Source organism: Gadus macrocephalus, chromosome 17 (assembly GCF_031168955.1).
Source record: "Gadus macrocephalus chromosome 17, ASM3116895v1".
NCBI lineage: Eukaryota > Metazoa > Chordata > Actinopteri > Gadiformes > Gadidae > Gadus > Gadus macrocephalus.
Genome location: NC_082398.1, coordinates 13,941,222 through 13,955,487, shown reverse-complemented (window position 1 = coordinate 13,955,487; position 14,266 = coordinate 13,941,222). Strand labels below are relative to the sequence as shown.

Here is a 14,266-nt window from a genome sequence, read left to right as displayed (position 1 = left end):
AGGTATTGGGTTACAGATGGTTAGTTTAGGTATTGGGTTAGAGATGGTTAGTTTAGGTATTGGGTAAGAGATGGTTAGTTTAGGTATTGGGTTAGAGATGGTTAGTTTAGGTATTAGGTTAGAGATGGTTAGTTTAGGTATTGGGTTAGAGATGGTTGGTTCAGGTATTGGGTTAGAGATGGTTAGTTTAGGTATTGGGTTTGAGATGGTTAGTTTAGGTATTGGGTTAGAGATGGTTAGTTTAGGTATTAGGTTAGAGATGGTTAGTTTAGGTATTGGGTTAGAGATGGTTGGTTCAGGTATTGGGTTAGAGATGGTTAGTTTAGGTATTGGGTTAGAGATGGTTAGTTTAGGTATTGGGTTAGAGATGGTTAGTTTAGGTATTGGGTTAGAGATGGTTAGTTTAGGTATTGGGTTAGAGATGGTTAGTTTAGGTATTGGGTTAGAGATGGTTAGTTTAGGTATTGGGTTAGAGATGGTTAGTTTAGGTATTGGGTTAGAGATGGTTAGTTTAGGTATTGGGTTAGAGATGGTTAGTTTAGGTATGGTGTTAGAGATGGTTAGTTTAGGTATTGGGTTAGAGATGGTTAGTTTAGGTATTGGGTTACAGATGGTTAGTTTAGGTATTGGGTTACAGATGGTTAGTTTAGGTATTGGGTTAGAGATGGTTAGTTTAGGTATTGGGTTAGAGATGGTTAGTTTAGGTATTGGGTTAGAGATGGTTAGTTTAGGTATTGGGTTACAGATGGTTAGTTTAGGTATTAGGTTAGAGATGGTTAGTTTAGGTATTAGGTTAGAGATGGTTAGTTTAGGTATTGGGTTAGAGATGGTTGGTTCAGGTATTGGGTTAGAGATGGTTAGTTTAGGTATTGGGTTAGAGATGGTTAGTTTAGGTATTGGCCTAGAGATGGTTAGTTTAGGTATAAGGTTAGAGAATGTGAAGTGTAGGAATTGGGTTGGTTATGGTTATGTTTTAGTTATAGATGGTAGTCATCAATAGATAGTTAAGTTAGGGTATCAGGTAAGATATGGTTATGTATCTGTTATAGTTAGTTTAGACGTTATTCTTGGATGGTCTGATGGGAGATGTCACAAGACATCAAAACAATCACAAGAGCAGAAAGTTGTGGCTCAACTCCTCTAATGGAGGCTCCATTCTGAGAGGTCAAAACAGCCCAAACCTTGTTCTGCATTAGGCCTACGTGTTTATAAGAGGCATTACGGTGAGAGCGTGTATGAATTGATTTATACACATTGATTAAATAAGTATCGCCTGCTAGCTTCGTTTCAGGAAAAAAATGGCTTTGCATTTCTAGGCATTGAGAAACTTCCTCTTTCCACAGAACAGTTTAACTTCCGGATAACTTCTTAACTTCACAATATCAGCAGAGCTATTCAGAGACACAGCTCATAATTCAGAGAGACACATAGCTCACTATTCAGAGACACAGCTCACTATTCAGAGAGACACACAGCTCACTATTCAGAGAGACACACAGCTCACTATTCAGAGAGACGTAGCTCACTATTCAGAGGCACAGCTCACGATTCAGAGAGACACATAGCTCACTATTCAGAGAGACACAGCTCACTATTCAGAGAGACACAGCTCACTATAGAGAGACACAGCTCACTATTCAGAGAAACACAGCTCACTATAGAGACACATAGCTCACTATTAGAGACACATAGCTCACTATTAGAGACACATAGCTCACTATTCAGAGAGACACAGCTCACTATAGAGAGACACAGCTCACTATTCAGAGAAACACAGCTCACTATAGAGACACATAGCTCACTATTAGAGACACATAGCTCACTATTAGAGACACATAGCTCACTATTCAGAGAGACAAAGCTCACTATAGAGAGACACAGCTCACTATTCAGAGAGATACAGCTCACTATAGAGAGACGCATAGCTCACTATTAGAGACACATAGCTCACTATTCAGAGAGACACAGCTCACTATAGAGACACAAAGCTCACTATTAGAGACACATAGCTCACTATTCAGAGAGAGACAACTCACTATTCAGAGAGTAACATAGCTAAATATGCAGACACAGCTCACTATGCAGAGAGACACAGCTCACTATTCAGAGACACAGCTCACTATTCAGAGAGACACAGCTCACTATAGAGAGACACATAGCTCACTATTCAGAGAGACACAGCTCACTATTCAGAGGCACAGCTCACTATTCAGAGACACAGCTCACTTTTCAGAGAGACACAGCTCACTACTCAGAGCTATCTCACTAAATTGTAATTTCTGATTTATCTTCCCTCTAAAGTCTAAATTGAGATTATAAATAGAAAGGAGTCCTCCTGTTAACCCTAACCCACTGAGTGACACTCTGAGGGTCACTGAGTGACACTCTGAGGGTCTGCCATCGTTCTGAAGGTTAATATCTGACCTTTTTTAGGTCTTTCATTGAGTATCTCAACATCAGAAGGCCCTGATAGGGACACGCTGATGTTCTCTATCACTCTTAAGGGAAATTGGTTTGTGGAAACGGGACGTTTCTCAATGACACTCATTTTTATGTAGTTGGACTAGTTAGTCTTTTTCAAAGTATAATTTTTCTCTGAAATAAGGTCGGCATCGGTAATTATTTCATATTATTTATGTATCTTTTAATAGTTTTTATTTACTTTATTGACTGATTTATTGAATGAAAATGAAAGGATTTACACAATTACGTCAACCGGAAAGTGTTACGCACTCTTACCGTAATGCCTGGTATAGCGGAAGGGCTTTTTATATTAAACTCTGTACGTCAACACGCAGAGTTCGGTCGTGTGACATTACGTTATTTTACGTTGCTCAGAAAAAGCCTTCCATAAACCATACATGCAGAACAACGGGGGAGCATTAGGGAAGAGGTGGTCTTTGAAGTGGAGGCTGGCCTGGCTGTAACGATGTGAGACGTCACACAGACGCACACACACACACACACACACGCACACGCACACGCACACACACACAACGGAGGCAGCGGTTCCTCTTGGTTCCGCGGATAGACGGGGATTAGTGGTCGGGGATTAGTAGTCGGGGAGGCGATATGCCCATGAAGCTCTTGGTAATGCTGGGATTGATCAGGTTATCAGGTAAGAGCCTAAAGTATTTATGTGCTCGACAAACTTGAGAGTGAAGCGTTTGGTTGTGATATGCGAGCTACTGCATGTCGGAGTATTATTAAGTATTAATAATCTTATCATTTATTTCGGGAAAATGTTGTTTGTCCTTAATTCTTGGACCAGAGGTAGGGCTAACAACATAACAAAAAGCCTCATAACACTCATACGGTATAGGCCGCCCTCATCAACATATCTGCGGGATATGGGGGTTATGGTCCACTACGGATATTGGGATATGCATACAAAATTTAAACAAAAACAACGGGTGGACCAAACCATCTGATGAGCTAAACAGACGCTGCCCAGGACTCCTGGTTCTCCACTGAACTGGACCACTAACGTTACATAACGGCTGAGATGAGAACAGGGCAACGAGAAGACACTGGACCAAGTGGGGTCTAAAACTTCAAACAGGCACCAGACAAGGCGCGGAGGGGACTCAACGGTGAGCCCCCCACAGAGCGAGCGGAGACGCCTTCTCTCTGGCGGTTGAACTGAACAACTATGAGCGACTTGAAGGGGAGCGGACCCACAGGAAGCACGCATACACGGGGGCGCGCACGCCCAGGGGTTTCGACCGCGAGTCTCTGAGCACTCAACCTAGGTGACTTCTATTGGCCAATACTACTACTCTCCAGACCAGACCAAGGACGCAGCGTGCTGCAGGGTCACGTTCATATTCCAGCCATCCACACTAGGTTGGGTCCACCCTTGGCTGAGGTCAGGGTAGGGATACCATACCACATTGCCAGGGTAACTACAGAGAGACCCAGGCCGCTTGTGCCGCAGTGCCATGTGGCTCCTGAAAGGAGGGACATGGCACGAGGGCTGCCAGCGTGCTGAGATGCCCAGCATAGATGCATCTCAAGATCAAGAAAGATCATCCGTGACCACCTCCATCGCGGCCACCACCTGCTCAGCCTACTGCCCTCTGGAAGAGGTACAGGAGCCTGAAGGGCAGAACCAACAGACTGAACAAAAGCTTCTTTCCTTGGGCAATCAGGACACTTAACACTCATAAAACTTGAAACTCAGATTCCTCACTTTCTATATAGTGCAATATGCTTACGGCCTTTATATTTATTTATTCTACATCACCTGTCCTTGTCTTGTTCCAAATGTTTTTCTTATTTATATTTTTTTTTATACAATTTTTAACTTAAATTGCTTGTTTATTTATTTATTTGTTTGTTTATTTATTTATTTATTTATATTGTATGTGTAATGCACCTTCAGTTGGCACTCCCAATTTCGTTGTATAGGTGACTGTACAATGACAATAAAGTCTATCTTATCTTATCTTATCGACAACACTCTGTCAGAACTCTCAGTGGGGTACTGTCAACAATCCCTTTAATCATGTGTTGCTGCAAACTGCACTGCTTTCAATACTATTCATCTGTATATATGGTTATACTAAACAATTTTAACATGCTCTATACTTTGATTATTCTATCCATCCCTTTATTTCACCTGTGCATTCTTATACTTATAGTAATTGTGTATAGATCGTTTATTGTCTATTCCAAGCAGCAGGCAAAGCAAGCATTTCACGGCTAGTAGAACTTGAACTATAGGGCATAATACAACCTTCACGTTCTGAGAGGTGGCAGAGTGAACGCTGTTTAACTGTTTGTCCTATTGACGAACCTTTCGTTTTTTTTGTTGCTGTGACTTCCTGCTCTGTTAGTGCCGATACTGCTCGTGTGGTTCAGCACGTGACGATTCACTGGGCGCGCATCGAGCCACAGATGATAGAATCAACAGGCAGACAGACAGGCAGGCAGGCAGGCAGGCGAACTGAGAGACGGACCGGCAGGCAGGAAGGCAAACTGCGAGACAGACAGACATGCAGTCGGGCGGGTCGTCAGGCAGACAGACAGACAGGCAGATGGAGCCACAGACAGAAGTAAAGACCTGCTTGAATGATGAAGTGATGTTTCTTACTGCCAGCAGCGGCTGATCTGCCAAAGCCAGAGCTGATGATGGATGCGGTCAACACTCGCTACGTCCTCAGGTGGAACTACAGCACCACGGCCAACTTCACAGCCCAGTGGGCTTTGTAAGTACTATGTTTTCACATTATTGCTATTTATCCTTATCTTAGTATTTTGTTTTTATTTTTTAACTGTTTTTCTCCACCTCTCTCTCTCTCTGTCTCTCTCTGTCTCTCTCTCTCTCTCTCTCTCTCTCTCTCTCTGTCTCTCTCAGCTCTCACTCCCTCTCCTACAGAGGAGTCTGTTTCGGTGTGGAGGCGCACTGCGATTACTCGGCCCACCTGGACTACAGCGGGTTGTTCGTCCTGAGGGTCAGGGCAGAGGCCGAGGGTCAGATGTCGGACTGGGCCATTAGGGAGTTCTGTCCGGACGTTGATGGTGAGGACAGACGGACAGACCGACCGACCGACCGACCGACCGACCGAAGGACCGACCGACTGACCGACCGACCTCCAGCTCGTCAGGAGCAGTCAGGGTGAGGTGTTTTGCTCAGGGACACCTGGACACTCAGCTAGGAGGAGCCGGGGATTCAACTAGCAACCTTAAGGTTGCCAGTTTGCTATTCAGCACCTGATGACCATGGTGTTGAAAAAATCGATTTATTAGAAACGTATTGGAAGGACGTACTTGATCGTATCAGACATCCCATGATAACTACAATGTTTGTTACCCCCGGTTACAGCGGCCCTCGGGACCCCGTCCGAGTTGGTCGTGGAGGCGGGCGACTCCATGGTCACCGTGAGCTTCAAGGAGCCGATGGCGGAGAGCGGTGAGCCCATGAGCTCGGTGCTCAGCCGGAACAGCCCGGAGGCGGCCATGGCCTTCAGACTCAGCTTCCGGGCGGAGGACGCTCCCAGTCAGGTGACACACACACACACACGCGCGTGTGTAGAGCGGTGGTCCGCTGTGTGTGTGCGCACTGTGTGTGTGTTAAACGTGTGTTTCCCGTCTGCAGTGGCAGGAGAAGACGCTAAACACCACACTCCACACGCTGTCTCTGCCCGCACACACACGCTACTGCCTGAAGGTCCAGGCCTTCAGCGAAGCCTTCGGGAAAACCAGCGGCTACACCCCCGAGCAGTGCACCACCACCCTGGGTGAGAGTGTGTACCCTGCATCTGTGTGTGTGTGTGTGTGTGTGTGTGTGTGTGTGTGTGTGTGTGTCCAACCCAATATGTTTCTATTGGGTTCGGTTCTACATTTACATTGAGGGCGTTAGCAGACATTTTTATCCAAAGCGACGCATTAAGCACATTTTTCAGAAGAAGGAGTATTATATCAGTATATCACTGTGGGTACAGTTGAATCCTGATACTGCCGTGAACCCAAACTCTCACCCCTACGCCTCGCTGTTGCACGTTCACGCGCAGGGTAGTCTTGTCCCGATAATCATTTTATCGAGGGGGTAAGGTGCAGGGTTAACAACCCCTAAAAGTTATGATTTTCGATGGGCACACTAGAAAACGCGGGTTTTGAGGATTCTTGGGAAAATTAAGAATAATCCGAGGCAAGATGGCGAGTAGGGTCTGTCTGCGTCCTGAAAGACGGAGGCGTAACTTGTAGTGGGCGTAACTTGTAGTAGGAGGCGTAACTTGTACTAGGAGGCATAACTTGTACTTTTCTAAATCGCGGTCCACGCGAGATCTTCTCTTTTCGCGGTTAAAAAAAAGCCTTGTAAATCACGGTTCACACAAGATCTTCCTTGAAGTCTGATCTTCAGATATTCATGTCGGTAAGTAAAAAGAAGTGGATTAACAAGAATGATTTTTTTTGTTTTCACAAGCTTAATGAACTCTAGATCTAGGGCAGACTACTTGTGGTTGTGATACTGTTTAACATTCTTTACGAAATGTTCGAACGCTTAGGCCTACTGTTTTAACGTTGGAAGAAACCCCAGCTTTCGCCACCTCTGTGAAGTTAGTTCGATGCAGACGTTTGATATGCATACTGAACGGTCACAAAATACTCTATACTGTACAGGCTAGTGGATGTTGCTTGCTTCTTTCTGCCCCGAGTTTGCACAGTGCAACAGTGATGACGTACCTGAGAAATCCATGTATTGAAGACCGGCAAATATATATAAAATGAGGGCTTGTAATTAGGGCTGGGACGACGCGTCAACGTAATCGATGACGTCGACGCATAAATTACGTCGACGCGAAAAATGTGCGTCGATAAAAAAAAAAAAAAATAAGATGGGCGACGCCGGAGCGTAGTTGCAACGCGAGTGGCTCCTCAGACTTTCATAAGTGCAAGGCGCCACGCACTCGTTCCTCTAAAGTATGGGAATTCTTTAATGTGAAAGGAAACGATTCCGTGATATGTCGTCTTTGCAAAATGGAGATGACTTTCCATTCTAGCACCACGGCAATTCACGAGCACCTGAAGAGGCGCCACCCGGTAGCAGCTGCAGATGACCGAGCACCGTAGAATTCTAAGAATGCATTACTTGGCACTTTTATTTTGGAATTTAAAGGCAATAAACATGCATTGAAATGTTAAGGAATTCATATTTTTTTCATTCAGATATGTAAATCAACATGTATAAATTGCTATTAGTCAATTAATGGGGAGATAATCGAGAATCGAATCGAATCGAAATCGAATCGGACTGAACAAATTAATCGTTAGATGAATCGATGCATCGAAAAAATAATCGCTAGATTAATCGTTTAAAAAATAATCGTTTATCCCAGCCCTACTTGTAATGTGAACGCTATAATATGAAGGCTTTCTCATAACTATCCTCCTGTTAGTGACATTGTTCTTGTCTTGTTTATATCAGTAATATTTATTTTAATTCATTGTTTTCTATCTCATGCAGGACCTTGAAAACATGCAGCATGCGATCAATAACAATATGTAGGCCTATTCAATAAAATTATTTGAATTATTAATCTGCTGTCTTTAATTCTTTGAATTATTAATCTGCAGTCTTTTTGCTAAAGGTATAAAGGGATTAAGTAGGCTAAATTTAAGCAGGTTCCCCACGTTAAACTGCTATATGCATTACATCTCTCATCTCATCTCATTTTCGACCGCTTATCCGGGGTCGGGTCGCGGGGGGAGCAGCTCAAGCAGGGGGCCCCAGACTTCCCTTTCCCGGGCCACATTGACCAGCTCTGACGGGGGGATCCCGAGGCGTTCCCAGGCCAGTGTTGAGATATAATCTCTCCACCTAGTCCTGGGTCTTCCCCGAGGTCTCCTCCCCACTGGACGTGCCTGAAACACCTCCCAAGGAAGGCGCCCAGTGGGCATCCTTACCAGATGCCCGAACCACCTCAGCTGACTCCTTTCTAAGTAAAGGAGCAGCGGCTCTAATCCGAGTTCCTCACGGATGGCTGAGCTTCTCACCCCATCCCTAAGGGAGACGCCAGCCACCCTTCTGAGAAAACTCATCTCGGCCGCTTGTACCCGCGATCTCGTCCTTTCGGTCATCACCCAACCCTCATGACCATAGGTGAGGATAGGAACGAAGATCGACCGGTAGATCGAGAGCTTTGCCTTGCGGCTCAGCTCTCTTTTCGTTACAACGGTGCGGCAAAGCGAACGCAATACCGCCCCCGCTGCTCCGATTCTCCGGCCAATCTCACGCTCCATAGTACCCTCACTCGCAAACAAGACCCCGAGGTACTTGAACTCCTTCACTTGGGCTAAGGACTCATTTCCTACCCGGAGTAAGCAATCCATCGGTTTCCTGCTAAGAGTCATGGCCTCAGATTTAGCGGTGCTGATCCTCATCCCAGCCGCTTCACACTCGGCCGCCAGCCGATCCAGTGAGTGCTGAAGGTCACAGGCCGATGATCCAATGAGGACCACATCATCTGCAAAAAGCAGTGACGAGATCCTCAGACCACCGAACTGCAACCCCTCCCCACCACGACTACGCCTCGATATCCTGTCCATGTATATCACAAACAGGATTGGTGAGAAGGCGCAGCCCTGGCGGAGACCAGCAACCACTGAGAACGAAACTGACTGGCTGCCGAGGACGCGAACACAGCTCTCGCTTTGGGAGTACAGAGATTGGATGGCCCTGAGGATAGACCCCCTTACCCCATACTCCCGCAGCACCTCCCACAGTTTCTCCCGGGGGACCCGGTCATACGCCTTCTCCAGATCCACAAAACACATGTAGACCGGATGGGCATACTCCCAGGCCCCCTTCAGGATCCTTGCGAGAGTGAAGAGCTGGTCCGTAGTTCCACGTCCGGGGCGAAAACCGCATTGTTCCTCTTCAATCTGAGGTTCGACGATCGGCTGAACCCTCCTTTCCAGCACCTTGGAGTAGACTTTACCAGGGAGGCTGAGAAGTGTGATACCCCGGTAATTGGCACACACTCTCTGGTCCCCCTTTTTGAACGAGTGGCACCACCCCGGTTTGCCACTCCTTTGGCACTGTACCCGACTCCCAAGCGATGTTGAATAGGCGTGTCAACCATGACAGCCCCTCAACACCCAGAGCCTTTAGCATTTCTGGCTGGATCTCATCAATCCCTGGGGCTTTGCCACTGCGGAGATGTTTGACTACCTCAGTGACCTCCACCAGGGAAATTGACGACGAAACACCATCAACCTCGAGCTCTGCCTCCAACATAGAGGGCGTGTTATTCGGATTCAGGAGTTCCTCAAAGTGTTCCTTCCAACGTCCGACGACCTCCTCAGTTGAGGTCAACAGAGTCCCATCCTTACTGTACACAGCTTGGATGGTTCCCCGTTTCCCCCTCCTGAAGTGCCGGATAGTCTTCCAGAAACACTTTGGTGCCGACCGAAAGTCCTTCTCCATGGCCTCTCTCCGAACTTCTCCCACACCCGCTGCTTAGCCTCCGACACGGCAGCAGCTGCAGCCCTTCGGGCCTGTCGGTACCCTGCAACCGAGTCAGGAGTCCTCCAGGATATCATATCCCGGAAGGCCTCCTTCTTCAATCGGACGGCTTCCCTGACCACCGGTGTCCACCACGGTGTCCGAGGGTTACCGCCCCTTGAGGAGCCTAAGACCCTGAGGCCACAGCTAGCCACCGCAGCTTCAGCAATGGAGGCTTTGAACACCGCCCACTCCGGCTCAATGCCCCCAACCTCCACAGGAATGCCAGAAAAACTCCGCCGGAGGTGTGAGTTGAAGATACCTAGGACGGGGGCCTCCTCCAGACGTTCCCAGTTCACCCGCACTACTCGTTTGGGCTTACCAGGTCTATCCGGAAATTTCCCCCATTCCCTGATCCAACTCACAACCAGATGGTGGTCGGTTGACAGTTCCGCCCCTCTCTTTACCCGAGTGTCCAAAACATGCGGCCTCAGATCAGACACGATCACAAAATCGATCATTGATCTTCGGCCTAGGGTACTCTGGTACCAGGTACACTTATGAGCACCCTTATGTTCGAACATGGTGTAAATTATGTTCGAACATAATTTACACCATGTCATTGTAAAATTGTAATAGGCTTCTTTTCTTAAATGCATATGACTCAGGGATGTCAGTTTCAAGTAAGGCTATGATTAAGCTAATCAAGAGCATATCAAGATTAAGCTAATCAAGAGCATATTTTTAAATGAGCGGTTCGGGTGCATTATTTTCATATAAGGCCTAATATTTGAGGTCCGAGTTGCGGTAATTTATGTACCCGCGCACCACTGCTACATACAGATCACTTCCGCGACTTAGAAAAGTACTAGACACGCCTCAGACTACAAGTTACGCCTCCGACTACAAGTTACGCCTCCTACTACAAGTTACGCCTCCTCCGACTACAAGTTACGCCTCCTGCTACAAGTTACGCCTCCGTTTTGCAGGACGCAGACAGATACTATTGAAGATGGCGGGCGTAAGATGCAACAGAATCGAAAAACACAAATGTATGATTTTTCTATCTTAATCAGTAAATAAATGATGATGAATGACCATCGCATTATCATAATGCGTTTCAATGTTGTCTAGGTATTAACTTTACAACAAGCACCACCACCAAAACATCGCGGGGCTCCGGCCGCGGGGCTCCGGCCTCGGGGCACCGGCCTCGGGGCTCCGGCCTCGGGGCTCCGGCCTCGGGGCTCCGGCCTCGGGGCTCCGGCCTCGGGGCTCCGGCCGCGGGCCGCGGGGCTCCGGCCGCGGGGCTCCAACTTCAATGAGTAGTGAATTTGGTCTGGAGCTCCGCAAACGGCATCAATGCCTTTCTCCTCCATGTCGCAGTTCAAACTGGACTTCAGATTTATTGTAGGCCCGGACCGTACCGCACCGGAACGTTCCACTAGCCGCTAGGTTAACCCATTCCTTGTATACAACGAAGATAGCTAGGATAATATGCTACACGATGCTAAGTAGCCTACTGTCTCTATGTGCCAGTGCTCTATGTGACCCCCTGTGTCTCTCCAGGCTCCTCTTTGCTCTGGCGTGTACTGCTGCCCCTGTTGCTGCTCTTGGTGGTTCTGGGGGGACTGGGCTTCTTGTGGACCAGGAGGCGGTGGAGGCAGTTCCTGCCCTCCGCGCTGCCCAGCAGCATGATGGTGAGGTTCACCACGGTGGGCTGTACCAGGGTCTCTGCAGCTCCCGGTTAGAATCAGAAACAGAGGGGGTCCCGTGAGGAAGAGGAAGACTAATGTTAAATCTAACAAAACTGCAGGATACAAAAGTATCATCTTGTTGACATGATGATGATGATTTGATCAATCCATACATTTGAACTAAAATAACTGAAATTACTAAAAGTTGATTCAGAGTACTCCGTGTGTACTACTTAGAAGCTTCATCCTCTCTCTGAGGTCAACGTCAACCACAGGCGAGACAGAGCTCCACACATCAAAGACATCGTGGCGTTCTGCTATAAGGTGACAGGCAGCTTAGCCTCTCTCGGCCTCATATAGCCTCATCGAGACCAGCCTCCTTTAGTCATAAGACGAGCAAGCTCATTCCTCAAAGATCCTGTATTAACATCATGAGTTGAATCGATTATTTTTTCAAAATGTAAAATAGCATAGTAAGTGGCAGCGTATGAGGGGGTTTGGGGTATTTGGGTGTGCATTCTTTAATATAGGCTTGTTTTAGAGGCGTTTTCCCTGGTCGATAACTCAAGTAGAATTTCTTTTCACTAATTTGGGGAAATTTGGTATCCAAAACTTTATCAAAAAAACTGAACACCTTTATTTTTATCAAAGGCTACCAGTGCAGTACATATTTTGGTACCGCAGTGCAGGTAAACATTGGGTTGTGGCACTGACTGCTATCGAGATGAATGATCAATACATACAACATTATGATAATTATAGGTCTATAAATGTATTTTACTATTATGGATACAATTAGAGGACAATGTGTTAAGAAGCGTAAATAGGCTGTTACCTCAGCCCTGTCCTACAAAGAAACCCTTCAAAAGCCACCAAAAACGGACCGTCACTTTCGTAAAACGCATATCCCCATCACTTGACAGTTTGCTCCTTGATGCTGTCGTACACGATACACATCATTTTGGAATTACCTGCTGCCACCTTACAAAATACAGGTCAGTACAGGCCACCGTCGTCAAAGTAGCCCTTCAAAGTTGGTTGTTGAAGCCTCTCCAATCACTTCCACGCCCCTATGAAGACAACCATACTGCAGCTTCCTCCTCTCTACCTCTCTGCGCACACAGATGGACTCCAAGTCCCATCAGCCCCTGCTGGTTCCCAGGGAGACCTCTTGCGCCGTCACCGCCGTGGTCGCCATGCCTACAGCAGAGCAGGCTGTCTCGGACGGGCCCGCATTGGCCCCCACCCCGGGACCGGAGACCGGCGGCTGTCACTGCTGAGCGACGTTCGGTGTCTGCTCTGCCTCCCACACCCTCAGCTAGGGGGTCAGAGGGGCCAGAGAGGGGTCAGAGAGGGTTTAGAGGTCAGAGAGGGGTCAAAGAGGGGTCACAGGGGTCAAAGAGAGTCAGAGGGGGGTCAAAGAGAGTCAGAGAGGGGTCACAGAGGTCAGAGAGGGGTCACAGGGGTCAGAGAGTCAGAGAGGGGTCAAAGAGAGTCAGAGAGGGGTCACAGGGGTCAGAGAGGGGTTAAAGAGAGTCAGGGAGGGGTCAGAGCGGTCAAGGGAGTCAGAGAGGGGTAAAAGAGAGTCAGAGAGGGGTAAGAGGTCAGAGAGGGGTCACAGGGGTCAAGAGAGTCAGAGGGGTCAGAGCGGTCAAAGAGAGTCAGAGAGGTGTCACAGAGAGTCAGAGAGGTGTCACAGGGGTCAGAGATAGTCAGAGAGGGGTCAGAGCGGTCAAAGAGTCAGAGAGGGGCTAGAGGTCAGAGATAGGTCAAAGAGGGTCAGAGAAGGGAGGGGTCATAGAGGGGTCAGACAGGGGTCAGGTAGGGGACGCTGCTGCCCCCCCGGACCCCCAGAGGTCCAGGCCACGGTGTGTTTCCGAAACTTTTATTTATACGTTTATACGACTGTACTCACTGTCATTAATGCTGCACTGAGCATCTACCATAGCCACTGTTACACCACTCTAGACTTCACAGTGACCGTAGCGATCCAGTGTTTTCTAATGCCTGAGGGGTTAAGCCACCTGCTGCAGGAGGCCTCCAGGCGGACCCAGGACAATGGGATTTGAACCACCAGGTTCCACCAGCGGGGCCCAAGGTCTGACCGGACATGGCTGAGTTCCTGAGGATAACAACAACCTTCCACCCGAAGCATGCTTTTATACCACTATCAAACTCCATCACCCCCACTATTTTTACAATAAACTATATATTTTTGTATAAACTAGAGTGGTAATGTTTTTTTTGAGACATTGATGGTTATTGTTAAAAGGTTTTTTGTAAATTAAAGTAATGTTGCAATAAATACAATGAATTACAGTACACTGTAATGTATTGCGATCAATGGCATTGCATTTAATTGATCAAAGTGACCTTGTAGGATGTGAACATGACTAAATCACTTTAAATTGGCAAAATACAAACTGGTTGCAATTTTACCTTAAATGAGGCCGTCTTCGATAAGGAGATTGTACTCTGCACGTCCAGGCGGTAGATTATGGACCTGTTTGATAGACAATGAACCCTGGCCAATATGGGACTGTACTCCATACTTAACTCCTCCTGGAGACTGCCATCTCCAGGAGGAGTTAAGTACCTCTTCAACACGACCACCCTGGGC

The 14,266-nt window shown here is 47.2% G+C and overlaps 1 protein-coding gene across 5 annotated transcripts; it reads left to right on the top strand.

Annotated features, from left to right (window-relative positions):
- The first annotated feature begins 2,786 nt into the window (after positions 1–2,786).
- On the top strand, positions 2,787–13,870 carry LOC132445626 (interferon alpha/beta receptor 1a-like). Of its 5 annotated transcripts, none has more exons than XM_060035717.1 (10): positions 2,787–2,931; positions 5,105–5,210; positions 5,360–5,523; positions 5,828–6,006; positions 6,101–6,242; positions 11,519–11,649; positions 12,771–13,020; positions 13,092–13,130; positions 13,191–13,315; positions 13,376–13,870. In XM_060035717.1, the coding sequence occupies exons 2-7, from the start codon at positions 5,131–5,133 to the stop codon at positions 12,924–12,926; spliced, it is 852 nt and encodes a 283-aa protein (XP_059891700.1). In that variant the 5' UTR covers positions 2,787–2,931; positions 5,105–5,130; the 3' UTR covers positions 12,927–13,020; positions 13,092–13,130; positions 13,191–13,315; positions 13,376–13,870. The 5 variants fall into 5 exon arrangements, with proteins under 5 accessions (XP_059891700.1, XP_059891699.1, XP_059891697.1 ...); XM_060035716.1 differs by lacking the exon at positions 2,787–2,931 and adding an exon at positions 2,958–3,118; XM_060035714.1 differs by lacking the exon at positions 2,787–2,931 and adding an exon at positions 2,959–3,118 and having other exon boundaries at positions 5,102–5,210; positions 13,415–13,870.
- The last annotated feature ends 396 nt before the right edge of the window (positions 13,871–14,266 follow it).

Excerpts from the sequence above, each read along its gene's own strand:
- LOC132445626 (XM_060035714.1), top strand. The coding sequence starts at position 3,073 with ATGCCCATGAAGCTCTTGGTAATGCTGGGATTGATCAGGTTATCAG. Across the intron at positions 6,243-11,518 it reads GCAGTGCACCACCACCCTGG|GCTCCTCTTTGCTCTGGCGT; the intron begins GTGAGAGTGTGT and ends GTGTCTCTCCAG. Across the intron at positions 11,650-12,770 it reads CGCTGCCCAGCAGCATGATG|ATGGACTCCAAGTCCCATCA; the intron begins GTGAGGTTCACC and ends CTGCGCACACAG.